The 26,642-nt window shown below is 38.8% G+C and overlaps 1 protein-coding gene across 6 annotated transcripts in view; it reads right to left on the reverse strand.

The window, feature by feature from the left end:
• MIPOL1 (mirror-image polydactyly 1) overlaps positions 1-26,642 on the reverse strand; it is a 191,970-nt gene that overhangs the window by 21,189 nt on the left and 144,139 nt on the right. For all 6 annotated transcript variants that reach the window (XM_048306214.1, XM_048306216.1, XM_048306212.1 and 3 more), the window contains one exon: positions 1,412-1,642. In XM_048306214.1, coding sequence (XP_048162171.1) covers positions 1,412-1,642 — 231 coding nt within the window. The remainder of the gene's footprint in view (positions 1-1,411; positions 1,643-26,642) is intronic.

Consider the following 26,642-nt stretch of genomic DNA (forward strand, 5'->3'; position numbering starts at 1 on the left):
CAAAAGACTTCAACCAATTGTTTAATTTTGCTATAGGCTCAGTCGTCTGATCTTAACAATAATGAAAACTAACCTGACCAAAATTTTCCCAAGTAGTTGAGCATGTTAAATTACGTAAATTCTTTTCACTATAGCAGTGCACCACCACTACTTTAATTCAGTTTGTGGCTGCACTTCTACTTTAGCCACCCTGGCTACATGGGATTAAACAAGACTGCTTCACTTTGGGAAAGAAAAAAGCCAGTGAAAACCCAACCTCTGCTTAAATAGCTATAGTATTAAACATTTATAAATAAAATTAGATGTAACAACTTAAAACAACGTACAGAAAGGTTCAATCAATATTCTCTTTACCATGCTTTAATTTTTTTTCATGGGTTTATTTTTATCAAGTGCACACCTCCTGAAGTTTCAAATATATCTAAGTGCTCAGAATAAAGACTTAAGTGATTATCAAACAACCACTGGAGGTTTTAAAGAGATGACTAAAAATATGTATTTTCATATATAGTCATCTTAATTATATTTTATATAGCTACAAGTTAATTAAAAATATAGGAATATAACTTTTTTTTAAATACAAGAACTCAGCATGTATTTTTTTTAAACAGGAAAAGCTTTTGTTAGGTCCTTGCAATATATTATAAGCCAGTTTCTGGCTACTCTGTTAATATGCTGCAAACATTAAAGTTGAAGACATATATGGACAGACGGGACAATTTGCATCAGTTCAGCATCAACCACCTTGGAAGGGTGAGAGAGGAGAATTTTGCAGCTGATGAATGTAATGCAGAGATGAGAAGTGCCAGACTGTCGAGAGGCACTAGTAATAACAAACATGACAATAAGTACTTCAGTAGAGGTGCGCTTCAGGTTTTGGAGCTCAGTAACCTTTTAACAGGGAAACTTACGATGGGAAAGAGAATACAATCTCTGTTCACTGACTCAGAGACTTCCTGTGGCTCTCAGTGAGATTTTGAAGCCACCCTTAAACAATCCTGTAAGCATTTACCGTGGCATGAAATCTGCCAGATGTGTAACAGACCAAAAATGAGAACTGTAATATTCTACCATGCAATTATAAGGGGAAATACTCTGCTGCCATAGGATTGCCACAGGGTAAAAAGACAGTGAAAACCATTCATAGGAGATGGAAAGACTTTCTCTGTGCCTTGCACATGTAAGAAGCAATTTCCGTAACAGTAATGAGAGGTACCCCGACTTGCCTAATAGCACAAAACTGTTAAAATGATCAGCTTCACACTGAGTAGGAAATGAGCTGACAAAGAAGGAATCGTTTTAAAGGACCTTTTCTGAGTATTGCCACACTTTCAGTTATAGACAAAATACCAGAAAAAAATGTTTCATATGGATTACAACTGTAATTTTTGTTGGAAGGCAAGGGACTTACTTCTGAACTTTTTCATTGGCCTCCTGCGAAGCTTCCAGGGCTTTCTGGAGCTTCAGCTTGGTATCCTTTTGCTCTGATCGAGTTTGCTGCAGCTGAGCTGCCAGATCTTCAATCTGGCCATAAGTTAGGGTCACAACATCTTCCCTTCCCTGCAGTCCACCTTCAGGAGTACTGAAAGCACAGTTGGGCTGGTTCTTCAGACTCATTCCTTCAGACAAAGACTTGTATAAGCTGGGAAAACCAAATCATACATGTTATTAAGTTTCAGTCTAAGGTTGAGCTGCAAGAATTCATTTTTTCAATTTTGGGACTCACATGCACTAATAGCAAAATAAGTTTTATTTCAAGTGACAGAGAACAAAAAGAACAAACCTTTTCCACCAGGCTCTTCTAGAAGTATGTAACAATCATCAAAATTTGAAAAAGTAAAAAAAACCTATTCAGCAAAAACTCAAGAGGAAGTATTTTTCAGCTGTAGCATCTTGTTGATCACCTTTGAGCTGCAGCAAAAATTTTTCATTGTGATTTACACGAAGTTGAATTAATCAGTGTAAGTTATTGATGTGTCACTAACTTGTGCTACACAGGACTCTCTTTTAGCAGGCAGACTCAGCAGCTACAGGGGATTTATTTGCCAAAGAAGATTTTTCAATAAAATTAAAGGAACAAAAACACTACAATGCAAAAATTAAAATCATTAAATTAGCAGGATTACTTAAAAATATGAATGTTTTGCACATGCTAGCCAATTCTAAAGGTCCCCATTCAGTTTTATCCATGACTTTGTGATATGTTCATAGAGATTCCAAACCACAGAGCCCAAACCCAATACTCTTTCATTGCACAAACCAGAATACAGTATTAAATGCCTTGTATTTGTGTGCCAGAAAGTTCTGGACAAACATTATTTCAGTGTGGATTCCTAGTAGCATTGCACACTGATTACAGTATTCAAGAACAGTCTACTACATGACAGTGGCTAGTATGCAATAGCATATTTTCTTTCTTTGCCGTTTATTAAGGTGTTTGCATGGAAAACACCGTCTGTTCCAACAGCTCATGAAGGAAAAACATAAACAAACTAAAATATAATATACATGGACAAACAAAATGTGGATGAACTAAAAGAAATAGAGAAGCTAAAAGGTCAGTGTTGACATGTCTTCGTGCACCTCTGGTTGTCTGAAAAAAATATGAAAAACCTTTTCAATTAAATGAAGACATATTGAAAATATAAATATTTATAAAGGGACATTAAAATTCCTAGAATGGACTAATTAAAAAAAAATTACTCCAGCAGTTCCACATAAAATTTACTGACTGAAGTTCCACTACAGTTGAGCATTGATCACCATGGTAAAACACAAAGGTATGCAAATAATGTCGAAAGCAGGTTACTGAAATACTGCTGCTGCCCACTTCTTAAACACCTGGAGCAAGATTAAAAGAAACAAAAAGACAGATGAGAAGCTAAACTGTTCAGTGAATATATGGGTCCCTGATTTAAAAAAAAATAAGAAACAAAAACTAGAGGATAGGCTAAATATTCTACCTTGTTCACACCAGCTGAGAGTTTTTTCCAGAATATATGAAAAACGAAGTAATTTATTTAGATGCTAAACTACTGGCTCTCTGTGGCTACAACCGGGCTCCTTTCCAAAGACCAGCCATGAAAAACACATATATACTACTACAATTGCAATATGATTGCATCTGAGTGACCAATAGATTCTGATGTATATATTTTGTAACCAGTGTGATTCCTCCAGATAAAGGCACTGTGATTGATAGATTTTTTTTTTCAAAAGCATGCAATTTCCAGACTTCCATCAATACGTGCTTTGGTAAAATACTTTTGTTTCATCCCTTCTGAAATTTACTAATTTGAAATTCCTTCATGAATGTCCCGAAGATTATTTCTTCAAAGAACATTGATGCTATAATTAAAAAATAAATGGGACTTCTAGGTCTGAAGAATGGGTCACAGAAGTATTCAAACAGTTCTGGATCTCAGTAATTCACATGTTGTTTATACTAAGCCTTTTGCTTTTCTATGGCAGTATGGCCTCTTTCCTGCTCCAGATTGGGTCTGAGAGCTTCAAGGGCCCACCTTAACTGTGTCTAGGCAGAAGAAAAAGTGATATGTGATGATATCGCTTGTGCAGCTCCTGTAGAGAGCAAGAGATTTCCTCAGTCCCCAAAGTCACAGTAGCTTCAAGCTTGCTAAGAAATATCACCACTTGTAACTGCTCCCAGAGGGACTTGACTTTGGCTGAAAATCAACTCTATGAAGTGCTGCTCCCAAAACACTTCTCGCCTTGCCAGGCATACTTTTGCTGCAAGGTGGGAAATGATTTTCCACCTGGAGCAATTACTGAACAACGTAGCAAAACCTTCCAGCTACAGGAACAAAATATAACCCCAGCAAAAAACCAAACATTCCCTCCCTCTGCCTCCACCCCAGTGATAAACATATCCAGTGTTCCCAAAGGCATGTAGGTCTGACCTTGGTTTTCACCACAAATGTTTCTCACAGGTCCTGGAGACCTCTCAGACCTCAGCCTGCACTCAGGATGGCTTTGAAGAACGTCCCTTCATGCCGCTAAGTGCACTCAAGGGCCAGGCAGCATCGATACCTTGAAAATACTACCTCAAAGGTGCTCTTAGGAAACACTGCAATAAGACACTATCAAAAAAAGCCCATAAGACCTAGAAGGACTTTGAAATTTTGCTGTGAAGTGGAGGATAAAAAATAGTCAAGTTTGCATTACATGTGAGTCAGGAGCCTGACAGCTGGTAGACTGGTAACTAGATGACATTGCCCTACCATAGACAAATATTATACTAGTCTTCCTTTGCCTGCATTTACACAAGTAAGGAGGACTGTTTTCTTCTCAGTACAACAAACCAACCATTTCTCACTAATTTATCTGAAGGCAGCAACTGAAGGCACACTCTGGCATGCAGGCCATGGACCATGTTACAACAGGAATGCTCATTGGACATAACACAGAGTATGCTCTTTGCACTGTCACAGTCCATCACAGAGTGTCACTCTCTTGTGGGGTGTACCCATGCATTCTTAGTCTAGGATGAGCTCAGGCAACCTCAACCACTTATTGAACAGAGCCCATCATTGATTTTCTTCTCTGTGGTGGTTGGGCATACAACTTCAGGATTTTACAGGACGTTATGCTGACAGATTAGTGCTGATCATGCATGTCCATACTGTCCAGACTCAATTACATCTGAGTATGGAACAACAGAGAGCAGCACCTTGAGATTCAGCCTTCACTCCTGAAATGATCTAGAGAAATCTGTGACCTGTACCTAAGAGCCTGGACACTACATGATTCAAACAGAGCTTCATTAGCTACAGTGAAAGCTTGAAATGACTACTATCCATCTTAGAATTTCTATTTTTCAACAAATATAAATTAAAGGCCATTAGCAAACACATTTTTCCTCCTTGAGCCTCAGTCTCATCTTTAAATAAGAGAAATCACAATGCTGCTTTGCAAAGTGCTCTGAGCTTCACTCATGTCAAGAGACTCATCACTGTTGAAAGAGCTAAGTTAGATGCAGCACAATCTGAATTTAGGACAAAACTAAACCCAGATGGTCTTCTGGTGATGCCAAGCAGCAAACATACTCTTTTCAGCTTCCTTTTTACTGTCCAGGACCACTGTAGTATCCATACCATTTCCCTGTGACTAGCCTGGAAGAGGTAGTAAGGACACGGAGTTAATCATCTGAGCCTTTCTTGAAGCTGAAGGACTACCGAGATATGGTCTCAAACAAGACATAATTGAAAACCATGCCTCCCTTACACACTCTTCATTTACGGAGTTGCACAGTAATCAAATGTCTTCTGTTCACTTTATGCAGCCCTGGGGCAAATTGCTCGGATAGCACAGCCTCATGTGAACGATACACACACGACGTTCAGCACCACCTATCATTCCTCACATTCACCATGCCATCAAAAGGTCTAGGACCTCCACAAAAATAGTTTCTGGATTAATAGTGTTTGATAGAAACACAGCAAAACATACATGAGACTGATGAGTAGAAGGAAGTGTTTTTGAGGTGTTTGCAGTTATAGTGCTATTCCCTTCAGCACAGACCCAAAGCTAAGAAGGTAGCATGTAGCTAAGAAATCCACCTGAATTCCCTGGGTACATGATGCACCCAGGGCTGGGGTCTCTGCTATCTCTAATTGATTAGAGACTGGAAGATTGCAACTTAGCATTAGCTTTTTTCACACACACAGAGATATAGTGCACCTGAATTCACCGAAGATACTACTGTAGATTTTATGCTTTAATCCTGAATACTACTTGCTACATGTTAGCATTAATTACACATCTTCAGGGTCCCACAATGTATCTGTCTCCATTGCAAGACACAGATTCACAAGCTCTCAAATTTCTTCCATGAATTAGGGGACTGTTTTCAATACAACAGTAACTATTGCAGATACTCTTTGTAGTTTTCCCAAGTTACATGCCATTCCTAGAACCTTTCTATAAAATGTTCCTGTTGTGTTTTGACAGGGAATTGGCTGTATTAGCATATTCTAGCCTAAGCATTCATTAGGTGCACTGTGAAGGCTTGCTTCTAACCAAGTAAAATTTACCCAAAATAAATTAAAAAAATTATTTTGTAAGGTGTTTACTTTATCCTGCTAGAAGCTACAAGTAAGAATTTTGCTATCTTGTATCTGTTCTTTATTGTCAATTCATATGCTTTGGCCATTCTTAAATATTTGCCAATGGCTTTAGTTAACAAAATAACTTTAACTTAGTATTTGTAATATTGTAGTTATTCCCTACAGTAATAGATTATTTAGGTAACACTGCAAATAGAGAGGGAACCTTATCTATTAATCGAAGACAGAGCTGGCACCAAGAGTGACCTCAGTATGTGAATATAATGGACATTTAAGATGGTGCCAGCAACTCTGTGTTTTACTGTGTATCACAACCTCCTGTCTGCTCTCCCTGGGAAGTGTGAGCATTTAGCAGGGGCAGAGCAGCCCCTGGCTCGGTTGTGGGCAGCAGGCAAAGAGGAGGGGCACAGCCAGCTCACAGACGAGGCATTGCCACCTTCCTCATCCCCAGGCTGAACTGGCAGCACCTGTGCCTCTCTGCTGGTTGCTGGAGGCTGCTGGGTTGACATGGATCACTGAAGGGGTGTGTACGTGGGTGGTGTGGAGCCAGCAGCTCTGGCCTGGGGCCAGCAGGGAAACTGCCGATGTCAGGGATTTGCAGAAACACAAGCTTGGTGGAAGAGACACAAGAGGATCTTGTCCTAAAGGTCATAGCGATTTATTTTTTATACTGAGAGTATGTTTTAAACAACATTTCTGACAACTGTTTAAAGAACAGTGCACCATTTTCCTCAAATCTAAGCTGGATTAAGAAAGCAGTAACTCTTGGTAGTGCACTAAAATAACAGCCACTGGCATACCAACAAAAACTAGTGGAAAACAATATACTACTATGTAATTCAAAACACTATGTATTACTTTTTGTCTTTTTCTGATGATCCTTGCCAAGAGCTTCATCCTGAATGCTGTTGCTCACAAGAAAACCTGGGTATTATAGCATAAAGGAACATCAGGCCTTCTGACCAGGCATTTCATGATCAGCTCCTACAGTCCCCACACACCCACCAACTCAGTCTAGACCTTCAGCAACCCCTTCAGCTCCCACAAGCTTAACAGCACTGCTGGCATGAACCTTTACTCTCCAAAATGCCAACCATGGAAATCTGCCCTGATGACACAGAATGGATGCACTCAAGAGCCAGACATTTCTGCTGGGAGCCTTAATTGATGTTGCCTGTCACCATAGCTTGAATTTAGATTTGCTTGTAGAACTAATAAAATCTAATAGAGATTTCTTTGTTAGAAATTATGTATGAAATTAAGGCTAATATAGCTTGGGCCTTTAGTTTCCTTTGCAGTTTCTCCCTGGTAATGGCTTCTGACTTCCATTTTACACGAATGACCTACACACAGACAATTTTATTTCAAATGAAAAAAATCCTTCTGCAATAAGTAGTAATATGAGTGAATCAATTCATATTAGATAAACTGCAACAATTCAGATGAAACAAGTAAGAATCCTGACCCTGAAACCTGAAACAGCCAGTGAAGTGTCCACTCAGTGCAAAGGGGCAATTCATATATACATGTATATAAAAGAAATATGATGGTACTGATACATATCATAATGCAGGCATCAGAATCACCTGAAAACAAGCTCAATGTAATGACTGCGTGCTGTTGACTTTTTTTTTTGTCTCCAGGGAATTGTGTTTACTTTGCTTTAAAATTTATATGAGTCATTTTGTTATGTGCCTTTTTTTAATTAGTCGGAAAGAAACAGCCATTTGAGAGAGCGGAAATCAATTCTGATTCGATACTGATAGCTACTGTGCGATGTAAACTGTGTGTTCTTTCTAATTAAATGTAAACACGTGCAGTTCTAAAGTCCAGCAGTGATGACAACTACTAGAAAGGATTGCCTAAGACCTGGTCAACTGATCCTTGTGAACCTTTTGTTCATACCGTAGGTGAACTTGTGCAATCTGTCTCAGGTGAATGCCAGTTGTAACTGACTTTATTTTAGGTCATCTTCAGAGAAAAGACTTGACAAGAATGTGGAGAGCTCTGTAATACCTTCAGTTACCCATTAACTATGTCCTTCTGATAGCTAATCAATAGCATTGCATGGAGCCAAACACACTGCACTGAACTGCCCCCCTTCCAAAAGCCAAGTCTTGGTAAATATTTAATGGCAGTAAAGGTGTTTTGACTCTTATCAATCTGATATGTTAAAGAACTCTTGAAAGAAACTTTATCTTGCTTCTCTCTGCATAAATAATTTGTTCGGTTACAATTTTAGTCTTATGCAAAAGCACCTAATTTAATGATCTAATGCTTTTAAATCAAGGCTTTGGACAGAGAAAATGTAGTTTCAACCCACATGTCACAAAGTAAAGAAAAACCAAAGTTTATTTCCTTGATAAAATGCCAACTAGAAATATACATCAAGGAACCTAGCCCTTTATACTGTAGTAGTAAATACTGTGCCAAACTTGCTCAAAACCTGTTATACAAGTGCACATTTGAGATTTTCTTACAAGGCTTCAGTTTCTGAAAAATTCTTAGCTCTCATTCACATAAAGACTACATGGGATTTTTAGCTTCTTTTCAGCAGGGGAAAAAACCCAACTCTAAAATAGTTATACTAAGATCCAGATACTTTTTGTACCCATGCATTGAGTATTCCCATCTTCAAGTGGGTATATTCTCACGTAATGAGTTTTATTAAGCATCTTTCCATTCTCTATTTTTTCTGTACAAAGCAGTTTGTCTAGATCTCTAACAAAGAAACACTTTTGTCCTGATCCTTTAACATCTACTGCAGCTATCCCTTTGCTACAGCCAGGTAGTATCCAAACACCTCCTTAGATACTTAGATTGGCTTATTCCATGCCTCTGTGCTAATGTCAGAGGATGGAGGATGGAGGATGGAGGATGGAGGAGCCCTCTGACTCTCTCCCACAACACAGTCTTCCAGCCTTTTCTGCCAGATCCAACTTCAATATGAGCCTAAGGATTTTGAAGAAACTGGTTCAGCAATGGATCCAAGCTTTTTCTTGGAAAATAATCTGGGTATAAAACATTGATAGTGTTTCAGTTTCCAAAATGTGAATCATCATAAATGTTTTCCCAGAAGTATAAGCATTACTTTTTCCCCAGTGTTTACATGGCCTCCTTTGTGCTCTTGATGCCATTCAATAGTCTTCAAAAATAAAGATCACAGGAATAATTTCCAAACACTGGCAGAGATAATTTGAACACCTTGAAGTTTTCCAATCACTAGTAATTGCCTCTGGTGAAAACAGTATTAATTAAAATCATAAAGGCATATAAATCAATCAAGCAGTAAAGCACATGCCACCATTTAGGAATGATCAGCTGAAGAAAGCCTGTTACTAAAAACCTCAGAAAAGATCTTGTACTTAATACAATGTTATCTTCATAAATCAGACATGATCGTGAATTTTACAGCTGTCCTGATTTGCTATTGTGATCGCTTGGCTTAACTCCTCCACTAAATCAGAAAAGCAAGAGACAAAGCTGTCTTGGACCCTGAGCTGGAAGCCAGCCCTGCCTTCCAGCATGGCCAGGAACATCCAGCTGAGGAAGAGAAGAGGCTCTCCAGGAGAAGGCAATTAGAAGAAATATAAAGAATGGAAACGTGTTTCAAAGATGGAATAATTGAATACATGTGATATTTCAGAGAGGGATGATCTCATGGACGAGCTGAGTAGCCCTCCCTAAAGCTAGAAACCCTCAGTGTGACTAACCTGAGAAAGGGAATCACATGGGGCTCTGCTCCTTGTCCCTACTTTCTTGCTGAATGATTCAGTGGGTTAAAAAATCTTTGAATGATTAAAAAAAAAAAATTAAAATGTAACTTTTAAAATTTGAGGATACTTCCTTCCCTGTCCCAATAAAAAAAGTGTATTTGAACAGTTTTGTCTGATGTTTCTCAAAGGTGGTACTGAAAAATATTATGCAACTCTGATGAAAGGCAAACATGGTGTACTATGCTCCAGCCCATGCCCAGCTTTGGTCACCAGAGTGCCAGTAAGTCAGGTACTGATGAACTCTAGGTGAGTGTGCCCAGCACATTTTCCCCACTTTCTTGGTACTGTGCAGAGCAACACGTACCACTCTGCAACGGCTGGTGACTCACTAGGAGGACTGCATGTACTGCAGTCTGAAATCTGTCCTCCACATGGATAGAGACACCCGAAATGTCGAGTTTAATGCCATCATGGCTTCTCCCATAAAAAAACGCGGTTGGTTTGGGGATTGCTGTGCGGGTACACACTTAGCAACTCACCTCCTGAAAGCCATGTACATGACACAATGGCAAAGTCTCGCTACTCAGTAAGTCATGTCTTACCTAGCTGCTGCTGCCAAACCCTTACTCATATAAATCATACAGCTCCTTGGACAGTTAAGCGCTATGAAACAAGGCAGTTAAAATGATGGCTTAAATGATAAAGGGAGCGCCTGGGAAATTCAATATAGGGGAAGTCTGCTTCCCTATTGTACCAAAGCTTACTGAAGCAACTGGGCAGACTTGTCTGGGCCATTCTCCTTAACGTGAAACAAGGACACATGCTAAGGGAATGATTTAGTGGATTGGGGATAAGAGCTCTCTCTTGAATTCCCTCTTCTATTTCACGTCTTCTGTGTGGTACTGAACAAGTCACAACACGCAAAACTCAGCCTGCCATGCTGAAACTGGGAGTAAAGTGTCTTTCCCTAGCTCTTTTTCTTTAAAATCTAAGTTTTTGGGCTCCTGGATTTCTTCTTATTACCTACATGTGCCACATCTTGGAAACCTGAGGCCCAGATTTGGTTCAGGTCTCAGTGCCAATTATTTTTCATGGAAAGACACTAAAGAGCTAATTAACAATATGCACGTGTTAACAATGCACATCAACCTGGTTAACCTCAGCAGACAGATCCAGGCTTGGGACCCTGATGGAAAAAACAGTTTTTCACAAGTTTTTACCTTCCCATTGCAGGTTCAGCCACCACTGTCACCACGAGGCATAGGCAGTGATAGCAGCCTCCTGTGCTTTGTTGATGCACCCTAAGCACAAACATCCTTGTTTTCTGAGATGTTCTTGCTTTCCTCCCAGTGAAAGGGGCCATCAGCTGGATATGGCACATGACGGGAAGCCAAAACACACAACTTGCACACCTCTTGAAAGTGAGAGATTAGACTGGTGGCTGCTGGAGAAAAACCAGTGAAGCAAAGCTCTTAAGCGCAGGGGTTGGAAAGGGGCTATAAACAGTGCTGAATTGATTTCTGTATTCTAAAAATTTTAAATCAGCTTCCCTCACCTCTCTCTTCCTTCACCCTCATGAGTTTTGACCATTGGGCTATTGAAATAAAATCTGTAAAAAAATAAAACAGTTGTGCACTTTAGTTTAGCCTGGTTGAAGAGGAAAACAACATTTTTCACTTTATGACACAGGAGTTCACAAGAAAAACTGCAGTTTTTTTATTTTTGCCAGCATATAACTTCTCCATGACCAGTAGATAAAGTGAAATACTGTAGCAGGAAATATATTGGTTGCACTGAACCAAAGAATTATTTTCTCAGGACCTGACAAGGAAACTGAATGAGTATGAAAGCTCATGTGAAATCTAGCCAACACGGAATTCAATTCCTTATTTATTTTTTGAAAGGACAAGATAATTATTGGTATGAATACTGCCTACTATGCTTATACACATCCAACAGGTATTGTACCCTCCTCTGATATGAGCAGTAACATTGCTCAAGAGGGAAAACCAAATTCCTACATCACAACAGTCCTCATTCTACTGTCACAACTGTAAAAGTATAGTAAAATTACTCCTTCGGTACAGACAGTAGGGCAGAGGAGCTAAATGGAAGACTATGTATTTCTGTATTGCCACCCAAACCCTTAGGATGGAAGTCCCTTTTACAGAGTATGATTGAAACAAACAGAACATTATCTTACATGAGCCTGGATAACATTAAGATCCTGCCTAGCTCAGAAGTAAAAGAAAGACAAATCAGATAATATGAACCTTGTTATCCACCCTTCTTTGCAAGTTCTTCCTCTTTGGTGAAAGTTTCTCCCAGTTCAATCTTCTTTAATGATAGTGGAAGCCATTAGTGCATTTCCCATTGAGAACCAGAAGAAAGCCTAGTGAAGACTGCTTTGAATTTGTTTGTATCAAGAAGCTAAAGGCTGTGGCCATAAGTAGGTGCTCTTCTGGCTGCCTACTGCAACTAAATACTTCCTGGAAACCTTGCTGCTTCCTTCTGATCTCTGGGAGTGGAAGACCAGAAGAGAAAAAATGCGAGAAAATATTACTTATGCAGCCAAAAAGAGAGGCAAGAAGAAAAAGTTCTTTCAAGAATAAAAAGAAACAATAAATAATGTAGATGTTTGAAATTTTGGCCTCAACCTTGCTTGTTTCAATGACCATGGACCTGGTATGACACAAGTCCTTTATGGTATATTTTCAATACAATGTACATAGTCTTTACCTTAATGAGATATATAAGATCAGAATCAATGAATCAACACCATGATATGCCCCTAAGTTATTTTTTCATGGACAGCAGGTGAGCGGATGTCATTCCTCTGTTTAATCAGGAGTTAAAGCGTGTACAGTAATTCCTTATTTTCACAATATTCCTTCTGACAAAGATAACAACCATAAGAATGGCTCCCAGCTGGCTAAACCTGACATACAGGTTTTGTTAATAAAAAAATGCATGACTTAATTAATGAAATGGATCTATTAAGACTGTCCCCCAATCAACCACAGTGGCCCCACCTACAGCTGAACTTCACATGACCTATCTTATGCAAAAAGAATTGTAATAACTTGCACTGGAAGCTGCTACAGAGGAAAGGTTGCTAAGAAGAAAAAATATGACTTAGAAATGCATGTAATGCCCCTAGAGGAGAAAGCTTAGTATTTTCACTTTCACTCAGTGTTTTCCTTTACAGTGAATAATTGAAACAATTTTGCTAAACTGTGTAAAATTATTTCACAAAGAATAATTACATTTGATCTATTAGCACCTGATACTATCTATTGTCTAAATTGCTTGCATTCAATCCATGAGTAATGTCAACAGTATTAACGTTCATTATGGAAGAATTAGCTGAGTAAAAATAATTTTTAAATGTTTGACATTCTTGTACCCTTTCTCCAGCATAATGTTCAAAAGAAGTACCATTATACCAACATATTCTTGGATTTTTTTTAAGGCATGTCTTTATTTAAGTCTGCAAACTCAGGGTCTTTAAAATCACAAACAATTTGCCTGTTTTGTTCTGGCAAGCATAAATCCGTAGCAATCTACTCATTTTACATTCTTCTCTGTTCCCATCTAGCAGTCCCACACTAATTGGCTGTCCAAATTCACCTCCATCAACTTTGGCAGGCTCAACACCTCCTGCACAAAACCAGTTTTTTTCCCCTCAATCATAAAGAGCTGCACTGTTACAAACAGAAAAAAGGAACTCTGCAACATTTCTACAACAAAGTTACGTATATATATATATTAATTTGATCACACACACACATACATGCCCCAAACTGAACTAATGCAACAGCAGCTACCTTTTTTTTCCTTTCTTGCAGCCTGATTCCTATTGCAAAGATTTCCAAATTTGTGCTTGCCTTTTAGCAGAGGAAATCCCATGAACTGTTTAAGATTACATTCTCACTGAAAGCGATGAATGCCACAGTCTTCTCCAAAATAAAAAGCTACTTTCTCTCCTTGGAATAGTAACTTTACAGTAATTTGGAGGAAGCAGGAGAAACAGTTGGTCATTAAACATTAAATGTATTAATGGAGCACTAACAGTGTATGACTCATCTGGAAAAGGCAGTTCTGTACTTCCATCTCAGAAGGACTGCTGCAATACAATAGCTACTGTGATAAATTTAGGTTTATCACACTTAATATTTAGCAGAATCTAATATAGAAAACCTAAATCAATGTACTTTCCAAAAAATTCATGAGTAGCAGTATTTACATCTTACAGCTAGGGGAATTGAGAGTCAAAGAAAAAACATTCCAAAGGAGGCCCTTCATTTCCACTCCCCAAACGGAGACCTTCAGGACTTGGTGTTTACAACTTACAGGGACCTGCAACCTCAGGTGAAAACAATGACAAATCAGAATATTCAAAGCAGGAATCCCCCAAGCACTTTAGCAGCATGTATAAAATCATCCACTTCTCCAGACTCACATTGCTCTTGAAGTCCTGTTTGGTTCTCTGGAAACTTCAGACCTCAGGATAGGGGTGAAGCACTTGGCAGCACTTGCTAGCACTTGCTTGTTACATGGCATTGTTGGAAATGGAGCTTCCACAGAGCTCAGAAAAATGATTAAAAAAAAAAAAAAGGTGACACAGGCTATATAGATGCTGGCTTGATTAGTAAAAAGTTTTATGTGATGCCCTGGAGTGGAGGGAAAAGTGATTAATGTAAAGTCTAATACATGAGGAGATACAAAGAGAGACATAATTCCTAAGGACAGAAATTCTGTTTGCTCTCAAGACATTGTGAATCTGTTCTTTATAGGTTTTTTTTTCCCAGTCCCAGTCCTAGTCACATTGAGCCCTAAAAACATATCACTTTGATGAAAGCTTTGTGCATTTCCTTACTCTGAAGTTCTGACTCATTTAGGTGAGTAGGAGGCAGAATGGTAACAGAGATAAAATAACAGGACCACTTCAGAGCACACTTAAGTCACTGTGAAAACTCTCAAGTCCAAGGCAAATATATCTGTTCATAAGAACTCCAGAAATGGAGACATTAAGAGAAACAGGCATGTTCACTACATCCTGAGCTTTTCGTTAGACTTTTGTTTTGCCTGCTTTGTAGAAAATGAGCTCTTAGTTTTGTCTGAGGAAAAATATTAGTTCGCAGGAATCTGAAGAACAGAAACAAAATACTTATGTCTAGAGCTAGGGAAAATGTGACAGTTCACAAGTCATTTGTAAGAGCAGAGTAGATGACAGGATTTTTTAGATGGTGGACAAAAAGCTTTGGGACACACAAACCAGGTATTTTTCAACAAATGAAAACCAAAATCAGCTTACCAAACTAATCGGAACCCAGAGTCTGATGTACTTTTATCAAAAACCAGTAACATCTTTCTTATGTCTGTGATGAATAAAAGTCACTGGCTGTTCAGGTGCAGGCAAGCCTTCAGTGGGAGACTCTGGGAAAAAGAAATGGAGTATGACATTCTCCGAGTAAATATGGTACGTGTGTGTGGGGAAGAACTTCAGTTGCCGGCCCCATCAAGTCCTGACAAAAGGAATGTGAGAGCTGTTCCCAAGGTGAAAGAAGACAGGCTGAACAATGTGGCTAATGGGATCACATTGAGCTAATGGGATCACCATGACTTGTTTTACTTCTGTTGGTGCATGTCAAAACTCTGATTTGTTTAAAAATACATTCTACAGCAACAGGCTAAATCTTGAGGCATTTTGGAGAGAATTTATGTATCTTCATGTTTTGAGCCTTGTGTAGAAAGAGTCTAATGGGTAAGAACACTTCAAATTCAGAAATTTGCAAATTGTGAGAGCACATTCTCTTCTGTCAGACAAAGAAAAAGAGAAACAGAAGGCTCAAACATGTTAGTATCTTATTAAACAGGCATTTAATGCTGCTGCCCTCACAGGGACCTGCAGAGGTTACAGACACCTCACACTTGCACAAGCCCTCAGTTGCTATCTTTCACAAGTCAGGTATAGACAAGAGAATAAACGCAGCGACACTGTAGCACCCAACTAGACTATGGCACTTTTAGATCTGGCAAGTACTGACAACACTTGGGAATGCTGTAAGTAATATTACTGACGTCTAAAAGCTTTGAAAACTTGCTTAATGCTCTTGATTATGGTATCCTGAAAGTATTCTAGAATTACTCTTGGTTAACACATAAGGATTTAAGAATAAAATTGTACAGGTCAAAATGATCCAGCTTTGGCACCTACAGTTAAACTATTGCTCCGGAAAATTACTGGCTTTGCAAAGGGGCACTTGCAGGTCCCTTCCCAGTTCCCTACATGCAAACTCAGGTGTCTAAATTTACATATATGAGACTGAAAATTTTGGCCGCACTATTTAACAGGCAGATCTGCTGGGAGGTCTCTTGTAACCAGATTTTTTTAAAGCCTCATATTTATTGGACAGATACTGGCCCAATTCCAATCCACAAGTGCAAATCCAAAGAAACAGCTCAGAGCAAACCAGCAGCCTTATTAGCTTTTAAAGATTTCATTTTCAAGAACTCAAGACCCTTTATTGACTAATGAAAGGTTGGGTCCCCAAGCCCACAGACTGATGTTGCTTGGAACATATTTTAATCATTTTGGAGTGCTAGCAGCCATCTGTCTAAAGAGCTTTGATCACATAAATGCACTCTGAACTACAGCTCCTTCCGACTCCAAACCCTGTCCAAAAGCCAAAGGGAACCCGCAGGCATGGCAACTTTGAGACAATTCAAAGCCTTGCAACGTGATAAGGCTGCTTTTATTATTTAGCACATCATTAGATTTAATGACACCACAGATAAGAGATACACTAAAAAGATACCATTGTCATTGCCTATCTTGTAACAGCAACATCCAACTGTGACTTTGCTTTGTTTCTACCCAACACTTGTTACTCACTGTGCTATTTTAAAAGAATAATTAAATGAAACAAAAGGATTTCTTTTCCTGCTGCAAACATCAGAAATAGTAAAAGAAAGCACCCAACAAAAAATAATAATAAAAAATAGGACCTTTTTTTTAATACTTTCCTGTTTAGCTAAAAAAAAAAAAAAAAGAAACAAAAGACAAGCAGAGTAATCCCAAATAATCTATTGCATTTTCAATTTCGACTGCTGAATGTTGGGCAGATACTTTGTATGCTTGCACATACAAACCTACTTTGACCAGCACTGAATACAAATTTACATTGAAAAGAGAAAGATCCTTTACAGCTAGAGCTCTTAACATTATAACATTTATGAACAAATTTTACACAATTCCCATTATTCCTACTCTTGAAAGAATTTGGCCACCTCAAAGCTTATTTTGGGGTGATCAGTATTTTTTGTCATGGTATCTCCTTAATGGAACAGACACATGCTATTAACTATGAAAGCTTGGGAGCAATGACAGTGTCCAGCATGAAGAAAAATGACATAAATTACCAGAAAGAAATTGCTCTCAAAAATCAAAGCAGAAGCCCTAAGAGAGTGGTAAAAACTGCATAAAAATATCTCTCTTGATGACAGGAGAGACACAGTGGTGGATCCTGAGTGACAGAGCACAACTTTATTTGCTCCAAAAGTCAGCAACCTCTGTGAGTTCAACCCTGAGATTATAGTACTTGCAGGTTTCTCTTCATTCTGAGATCTCATCCTTGGCTCTCTTACTCAGGACATTAGCCACCAGTAACCAGATGAAACTTTTAGTATTGCATAGTATAATATTATATTTTTCAATTCACTAATTTTCATACTAAGTGTGGCTAGCTAGCAGTGTGAAGAAGGTAGAAAAAAAATAAATAAACAAACCCTGCACTTCTTCGTCACTCCTGAAAACATTTTCAGGTGGCCATTCTGTAAAGCTGGTACAGCATAGATTAAGAGAAAAGGAGACATAACCATAACATGAAATAGCTCAGATAGTGGAAGAGCTTCTCTAAACTCTTTGTTGTCAAAGAAAATACAACACTGATGATTCACTCAGCGTAACTCCCTCCATCTCCTTCCATGGCTTTTCCTTCCAAACTCAGTGCCAGAAAAGCTCCTCTGAAAGTGAGACAGCAGCTCTATACCACTGCTGACATGCCTTTCTTGGTGGTGTTAGGAAAAAAGACAAGTGGCTGTGTGCTAGTTCTCCTTCCTGTCATGACCTTGTAAACTGCTGCTTACAAAAGCAAACTATTACTAGTATGTTACATTTTATTCAAATATTTGAGAGACTCAGAATTGTGCAAATCCCAGCAGGCCCACTTATTCACTGGAAAACTGAGGCTGAAGCTTCCAAATTGGTCTCTACTCTACTAAAAATGACAGCTTTCACACCTATGGTGGAAGAACTACCCATACCAGATGAGTAACACATCATTATGGAATGCTGGACACAGGTTAAAAGCCTTCAGCTTCCAAAACACAAGACCTCTATCACATTAGTTAGAAAAGCAGTTAGTGAATGGGGAGTTAAAATGGAATTTTTTTCCAGTAAAAGATATCAGCATGACATGCATGAATCAATTTAATAAAAGCTCTAAGTTTAGACAGGAATTGAATAAAGAAAATACCTTACTCTCAACTCCTCTCTTTGTAAATACAACAGGTGGGCAGCCTTCTGTTTTGTGTTCTGTGACAGGCAGAGGACTTCTCCTGCCACCTGCATTATTAGATATTCCCTAACAGTTTTCCACTGACAGCAGTGTTAAGTGCAGAGTAAGAAAAGCAATGTTATGTCCAGCACTGGCTGAAAATTGCTCATGTAGAAAGTCTTCTCACCAATGACTTTTTTTATCGGGAAATGTAAATTCCAACACAAAAAAATATGTTGTCTTCCTGTGGCACATTTCTAAGTGAAAAATTTTTTTTCACCTTAATATTTTAAATTGAAATGCCATTTTGTTTCAGTTCTTCAGCTGAAGAGAACTGAACTGAAACACATCAAAGTAATGATTTTTCGAAATTATTGAATTGACATTTTAACATAAAAACATGTTCTGTGAAAAGCCAACAAAAAATGAAATGGCATTTTAAGTCCTCCTGACAATATTACTCTATTTCTAAATATCATATTAATAACAAAAGAATTCCCTTTCATACAATATTTATAAGGCATGCCAAATTCTTCTTTTACACTTTTAGATTTTCTTTCTAACTTCTCATGGGAAAATCTGTCTTCCAAATAGCTCTTATTACACACACGGTTTTCTGTGTTTCTTTAACTTGCTCTAGAGAGGACTGCTTCTTATTCTGTATCTGTTTTCCTTCTCTCATTTTAAAGCAAGAGTACCTGCATTTTCATAGTCTCTAAAGGTGTTATGCAAAAGGGTAAAACTTCTTACTCAGTTTATACAAACAAAGCAGCTGAAACAGAGTTTAGTGATGTGATTCATCTATATTCATCCAGCATTTCAACATTTCAATGGCAGAATCAGAATATGTAGCCTTTGGCCACACACCCTTTCTACCAGATAACAGGTATAATAGTCTTGCATATGCTCTTTATAGATTCTCCAATTTTGATGTTGCATATCCTTACATTGCATAGAATAGACATTAACTTCAGTGATCTCATCATCCTCATTTTTACAAGTATTTCTACAGGAGTTTCATACAGGTTTCATACTTTGTATTGCTATCTACTCCAAACTACCAGTAGCAGTCAGTGGCTTGATTGCAGGTAGTTCTTCCAGAGACTTTAAACATTCCAAGAACTCAATTTTATTATGCTTTAATGACTTTGAAAAACAGTTCCTAGACATCTCTAACTATGTGCTTGTTTCAAAAAGCATAGAACAAAAAGTTCCTAGACTTTTCAGCTCACTGAGAAACCAAGGCAGTCATAACAGAAAATCACATAGAGCAGAGGTAAAAAAGAAGGTGAAGGAATCAGCCAGGCAAAGGACAGCTGTGAACAGAAAGCCAGCAGGGCCCTGTATACAGAGTCGTGAGACCATATCAGCATCCAGTGGCAAGGAATTCCTTTCTGTCAAGCAAATCGTTGCTCTTAGAGAAGAACAGAAACTCATGTGAAAAGGCCCATCCCAGCAAAAATGACAAAGTAAATGTTGTTTTAGTTCACATTACCCCACAACAGCAAATAAGTAGAGAAGAAGTCTGCTCAAGTCCGTTGCAATACAGTATAAGGACCTGTGGAGAACCTGTAGTTTAATGTACTTGGCACAAAACGTGACCAGTAGGTCCTCAACTGATTTGAAAAACTTAAGAAACTTTGCCACTATAACACAGCCAATAGCAGAAGCAGTAGTGGAATTAGCATAGTACATGGTACAAATTAAAACTGCATCACAGAATGAATGTGTAAGGCACTTCAGTCCATATTCATGCTGCCTCCTCAGATCTGCTGCTTAGTGTTTCTATTGGCAAGGCACCTCTGAAGGCCAAGAGCCAGTCCCTGGAAACATTAGGCACGAAGACTTCGTAAAGTGTAGGTCAGACCAATCCATATTTGAGACAACGGCAGCACAAGACAATTTGGGAGTACGGCATTCTGGTTGCAGGGATGGCGTGAGGTGGCTTGTTATTCCATCAGGTGCCTTGGATCTTTGACAGTTCAGCTCTTCCCCTCTCTCAAAGTTTTCGTAAATCACTAAAGCTGAGTTGGAAATTTTTTTCCATGCTAGATTTTTCTTCCCAGTAGGATAGGAAAACTTTCAAAACCATGTCAGGGCAAAAAGTGAAACATTCAAAAGGTTTTTTTTTTTGTGTGTGTGTGTTTCTAAATGAATGAGAGACAGAGAAAGCTTAAAGAGCATGCTGATGGCTAAAATATTTCATTGGAAGGCAAAAAAAGGACACCCCTCAGCGCCCAACAGGTTCAGATTCTGCTTTGCCTTTTCATTGCCTGCCAAACTTCCACTGCAAACACCAAGCCTATGGTATACACTGGAGTTTCTCTCCACCACCCCTTTTCTTTGTAAATGGTCAAATACTAATTGGAGAATGGATGTGAATCTGGTCTGCCATGCTCCTAAGAAATTTTTCTATCCACTGATCTATTTACAAAGTCAGTCTCTCTGACTATACTATTGTTACATAGTTGAACAAATGCAGAAAGTGATACAATAATCAATTCCAAGCTGGAGAACAAGAAGTCTGGGAATGGGGTAGGGACAGGAGGATAATAAATTCACTAAAGTGTGAAATACACAAGGATAACAAGGGAGGGCTCTGCCTCTACAGCTCACCTGCACCAAGCCCCTGAGAAATACACCCATCTCAGTAGCACCAGTAAAACTTCATGCAGCTGCTTTGGCAATGCAGAGCAGCTCACTGATCAGTCTTCCCCCCCTTCAGCTGTCTGATCCAGTTCATGAAACAGCCCCCAAACCTTGGACTTTTATCTCCTGTAACACTAACAAGAGCTGTGATTGCACAAGCAATAAAGTGACAAAGGGAAAGAAGTCATAGGGAGACATAGGGGCTTACTAGTGGGAAAATGCTTATGAGACTACAGAGTGAGAAAGACCCACCTAAAATCCCAATTCTTTTGGGGCTGCAGCACCTCACTGGAAAGTGGCACAAAACAGAGGAGGAGAAGACTGAACACATAGATTCTAAATCCCAGGTCCAAATTACCAGGGTGTTCGCTCCCCTTTACCCCCATAAATTGACTAAAAATTCACTGAAACCTCCATGGATTGCTGAGAGAAGATACGGTTTTAAGCAATCTGATTTAAAAGACAGCAGTGTTTCTCTGCCCTGATTTTCTACTAATTTTAACACTCAGTTCAGTAAACAAACAGAAAGATGGTCCCTGGCTTTTTCTTTGTTAAAACAAAAGACGAACAAAAACCTTAGTCTTCCCTTACAGAGTCATTTGCAGTTTGGCTGCATTGAACTGGAGCAGGTTAGGTTCCTCCAAAACATGTATTATACTGTCTGCCACTGCATATCCAAGTGCCTCATCTCTTCGGTATAAAAAAGAACCTCTCCTGTGCTTGTAAGTGGGAAATTTAATTAGCTCAAAGTTTATGTTTAATGTCAGGTGTCTGAAACTCTTTGATAAAATAGAAGTCACTGCTGCAAGGACAGAAAATACTTAAAACACAACTGCTGTCTTCTCCATGATCTCCCCAAAACTACTCTGCAAAAAGAACAGTGACACCATTACCTGGTCATTCTTCTTAATGACTGTAATTACACCATGTTATGTTAAAGCAACTAGTACTGAAACAATGACGGCAACTGCCAGAACAGAAGCAAGGAGACAGGATGAAAAGAGCAGGAAAATGAGTCAACGGCCATAACTGAAAAAGTGAGATAAAAAGACAGGTATGAAAAGACCAGTTCTCTGAGGTAAACTGCTGGGACAGGTGCTCAAGGTAGTCTGCTATTGCTTTAGAGGAAGGACTGAGATCACCACTTTGCATTAGTGGTTGCAGCTTCATTAATCCCACTGTAAATGGGTTCGAGTTCATTTGGGCAGGGAAACTGGATGTTAGAGCAGCCCAATCTTCTGCTACATATCGTGTTCCCCTGAGGGAAATCTGGACTGAGAGAACTCTGAAAAAACCTGAGAAATGGCAGAACAAACAGGCTGAAATGTTTGAGCAGAGGTCAGTCAGAGTACAGAAGTCTGACTATTTAGGCAGTTGTATTCTGACTTGCTATTGCAGTGGCTGGGAAGATGAATATTGACTTGTTAGGTAGAAATAATTCATAGTTTTTAATAACCCTTAAAACTGGAATGAAAGCTACATTCTAACAACAAGAATTACACCATTCTACATCCATACACAGAGTCCATGGAGCATGGTCGAAATGGCACCATCTGAGTATTATATTCCATAACATCAGCCATGAAACTATAGAATGGAAGTAAATTAAACACACACAACCGTATTCAAAGCTTGAATAGAAAAGTCTTTTTCTAGACTGGACTGGAAGTAATGGCTTACAAAATACCTTTCTTCATCTATTTCTCCTGTTATAGGGTGATTCAGCTCTGTAATTAAAATGAAAATTGAGTTTGTCCCTGTGCCTATAAGTCATTCACATGGGGAAATAATAAAAACCTTCTTGATTTTCTACTTTCACATCTATCGATCTCAGCTTTTAAAAGGATGAACTTCCATGTCATTTTACAAGAGACACTGCGGGAAAAATTTATAGACCTCCATAACACCAATTGTTATTTAGACCATTTCCTTGTGCCACTTAAACATGAATTTCAAGTATTCAAATTGAAGTATTGTAAGAATTGAAACTTGTAGATTTAAATTCTGTTTAATCTCTTCAATAGTTTTTAACTTATAAAGTGCTACAACTGGCTAGGGAGCAAGAAAACTGCTGGCACTGCTTACAGAGAAGCTACCTATATTAACTGAAAATTTGAATCTAAAAATATTTTTTTCAGGTCATTGTACTTATTAGTACAAGGGGCCTTACCAAAGTTATTCTTCTATTTCATTGTTGAGAACCATCACATAACTGTAAAATAAGCCGTCTTTTTATCCCATGATCACCATAACTTACAGATTCCAATTACTTTGCAACATTATACTGCTTTTGACTGGGATACAGTAATTTCCTTCATAGCAGCTGGTATGGGGCTACATTTTGGGTTTGTGTTGAAAAAAAGTGTTGCTAACACATGAGTAGTGTTCACGCAGAGTCAAGCCCTTTTCTGCTTTTCACATCACTCCAGCACTGAGCAGGCTGGGGGTGCCCAAGAAGCTGGACAGAGACACAGCTGGAACAGCTGGCTCCAACTGACCAAAGGCATATCCCATACCATATGGTGTCACACTCAGCATATGAATCTAGGGGAAGAAGGAACCTGATTATAAAATTGGACAGATCACATAACTGAAAAATATGCAAATAAAAAACTTGTGATGATGTTCAAACAACAGAGGTATGTGAGAAAGAGTTAGTGGGATTAACACTCCCATGTACTTCACAACTGATTATTTGGATACAGCCTTCTTTGGTCACTGAGAATCTTATGATTTGCATTAATCTCTAGTTTAAAGAACACTGTGTTGAAACAATTATATTAGTAAGCTAGAAACTCGATGCTATTCCTAACCGTTATGCAAATTTTCATTTCTGATACGTATTTTTGAGTTAGTATCCAGAAAACTCAATTTTCTTTTTGAAACTTGACACAGAAACAACACAAGAAGAATAAACAGAAGCACAGAACTTGCCAAACTTTATTTGTAGCCAGCTTCTTCTCCCTTATGTATCTGAACCAGATTCTTCCTCCTTTTTAATTCCATTTCACTTCCCTGTCTCTTCTAAAGAAGAGTGAAATTGTTCTGGATTATGCTTTCTTTTCAGAAAGTCAAAATTCAGAGGGAAATCAATGTTTCATCATTAAATCAGCAAAAACTCAGTTTAATTTTGGTTTAGGCCATTCAGGCTTTCCAAGAAGCTCCAGTTTCAATTAGGATTCACTTTTCACTTCACCTGAAAAGAAGTGTGGTTTACAACACAGACTTCTTAGCTGAAGGAAAAAAATGAATGCCTTCAAACAGTAGCAGCTACCAGATCAGAGAACTGTAGAATAATCAGGTTGGAAGTGACCACTGACAGTCTCCAGTCCAACCAATCTCCTTCTCAAAGTGATATCAACATGAGATCACACCATGTTGCTCATGACATCAGCACGTTAGACACTGGAAATCTCCAAGGATGGAGATGGTAAAACCTCTCTGGCAACCTGTTCCAATGCTGGACAGCCCCTGTGGTGAATAAGTTTTCCCTTGTAACCTGTCTGAAACTCTCTTGTTTCAATTCAAGTCAGTTGTTTCTCACCCTGTTGTCATGGAGCACTGTGAAGAGGCCGCCCTTCTTGACAACCTCTACACAGACTCTGTCAGGCTGCCATTAAGTCTCCCGGGAGCCAACAAAGACAGGAATATCTTTTCTTTCCCAGGCTGTACAAGAGCAGTACCCTTGGTCTCTCTTTACTTTGCAAATGCTATGGCTTCCTGACCGTACCAGTTGCCCTCTGTCACACTTTTTCCAATTTATAGATGTCTTATTTTTACTGGGGACCCAAAACTGGATGAAGTATTTTAGATATCAAGAATCCTTCCTCTGGAGAAAATAAAAAGGGGTTTTTTTCTCCCTGAAGGTCTCCACTTGTTTCCCTCCTTCAAGTATGCCTGTGTGTACTTACTTCATACATACAGATATTCTGGACCTAAATATCTCTCCCCTGATTTTGGATAATAAAATGATACTTTGCTTTTCCTGGATTATACTAATGTTAGTGAAAGGCAGATTGGTATAAAAATACACATTTTAACGTTATTGTTTGCACATGTATGCATCCAAAATAGTTAATATATGCACACAGTCTTTACTTTTGTGACCAAATCCCTAAAATGTAATTGTGTGTTAAGGCACAAGTACAAGTGATGTAGGTATCACTGGTACACTTTAATGTGAACCTTGAGTTTTTTTGGTTTTCTTTGTTGTTGTGGGGTTTTTTGCTTTGTTTTGTTCTCTTTTGTTTGTTTTTGTTTTCTTAAATTTGCTTCTTCTAAGTTAAAGGACAATGTAGTGTCCTGGTTCTGGCCAGGACAGGGTTAGTTTTTGCAGGGCGGGGGCACGGCTATGACCCAGAGGATATTCCATACCATCTCAAGTCATTTTCCAGTGGTGGGGAGAAGGGAATCTCTTCTGGGGAGAAGGGGTTCCTTCCCATCAGGGTAGTGTGGCTGTGGTTGGGTCGGGGTGAGAATTGTGCATGTGAATCACTCTCTCTCTTTTGTACGGTTTTGTTATTAATATTGTATTAATAAAACATTAATATTGTTACTGTTAGTTTTCTTGTCTCATTGCTGTTTCCAGTAAATTGTTCTTATCTCAGCCCCTGATCTTCACGTTTTGTGCCTCCAATTCTCCTTTCCATCCTGTTGCAGGGGAAGCAGGAGGGGGAAAGGGGGAGTGAGCAAGTGGCATGTGGTTTGGAGAGTCTCTGTGGGAGCACGAAATTGGGGAGTACCATTCCTAAACCACAACTCATAGAAATCTCAGTTAAAAAAAGGAGAAAAAGAATAAAGTATGAGAAAATGCTTTTTCCAAGGCCAGGGAAGACCTAAGAGCAAAAGGAGCAGAAGTCACCAAATAAGCCAAAATTCTTAAGCCTCTGCCATGCTGGCACCACACAGATGACAGAAAGTGTGAGAATCTGGCAAAGACATGAGAGAACAGTAGGTGAAGGGAGTGTGCACCCTGCATCGACACATTGCAGCTTTACAGTTCAGATGAAGATTGGAGCATGTGCAGAAGCCTACATTTTGCTCACTGGGGAATTCTGAAATCCAAAAAAGAGAAGTAACTCCAGGGAAATGGAGTGTTGAACAGCAAATCATATAGCTAACTCACTTGGATCAAAGCAGCAAACTTCCACCTCAGTCCAAAATGGACTGTCTAAAAACACTCTCAGTGCTTATTCTAGGCTACCATAGCATGGCAAGCCCTATATGGAAATAAAAAAACCCAGGAGACATCCACACGTGCGTCCCTTCCACATACAAAACAGAGTGCAAATTTTCATTCATTTGGGATGGCCTGGGAAATGCACTCTCTACCTTGTCATTTATAATTACTGTGGCCATCCCACCCTTGGCCTAATACAGTCCCCAAAGCTTTATGCATATGTGACATATATTCTTTTGTCTCATTTGGCATGTGTTCAAAGTACTGTCTCACTGTTGGATGACAAGGGCTGCAGACGTTCACGTAACTTAAAGGAAACTGGAACCAAAATGTTAAGTTCATAAGAATCCTCATAATGGTGCAATTAATTTCTAATCAAGTCAAAAGATAGGCCCGAGACATCAAATGTTGATGCTTATGCACTTAGAGGAGTCCTTCTTTTTGCCTTTTACAT

Source organism: Corvus hawaiiensis, chromosome 6 (assembly GCF_020740725.1).
Source record: "Corvus hawaiiensis isolate bCorHaw1 chromosome 6, bCorHaw1.pri.cur, whole genome shotgun sequence".
Classification (NCBI taxonomy): Eukaryota; Metazoa; Chordata; class Aves; order Passeriformes; family Corvidae; genus Corvus; species Corvus hawaiiensis.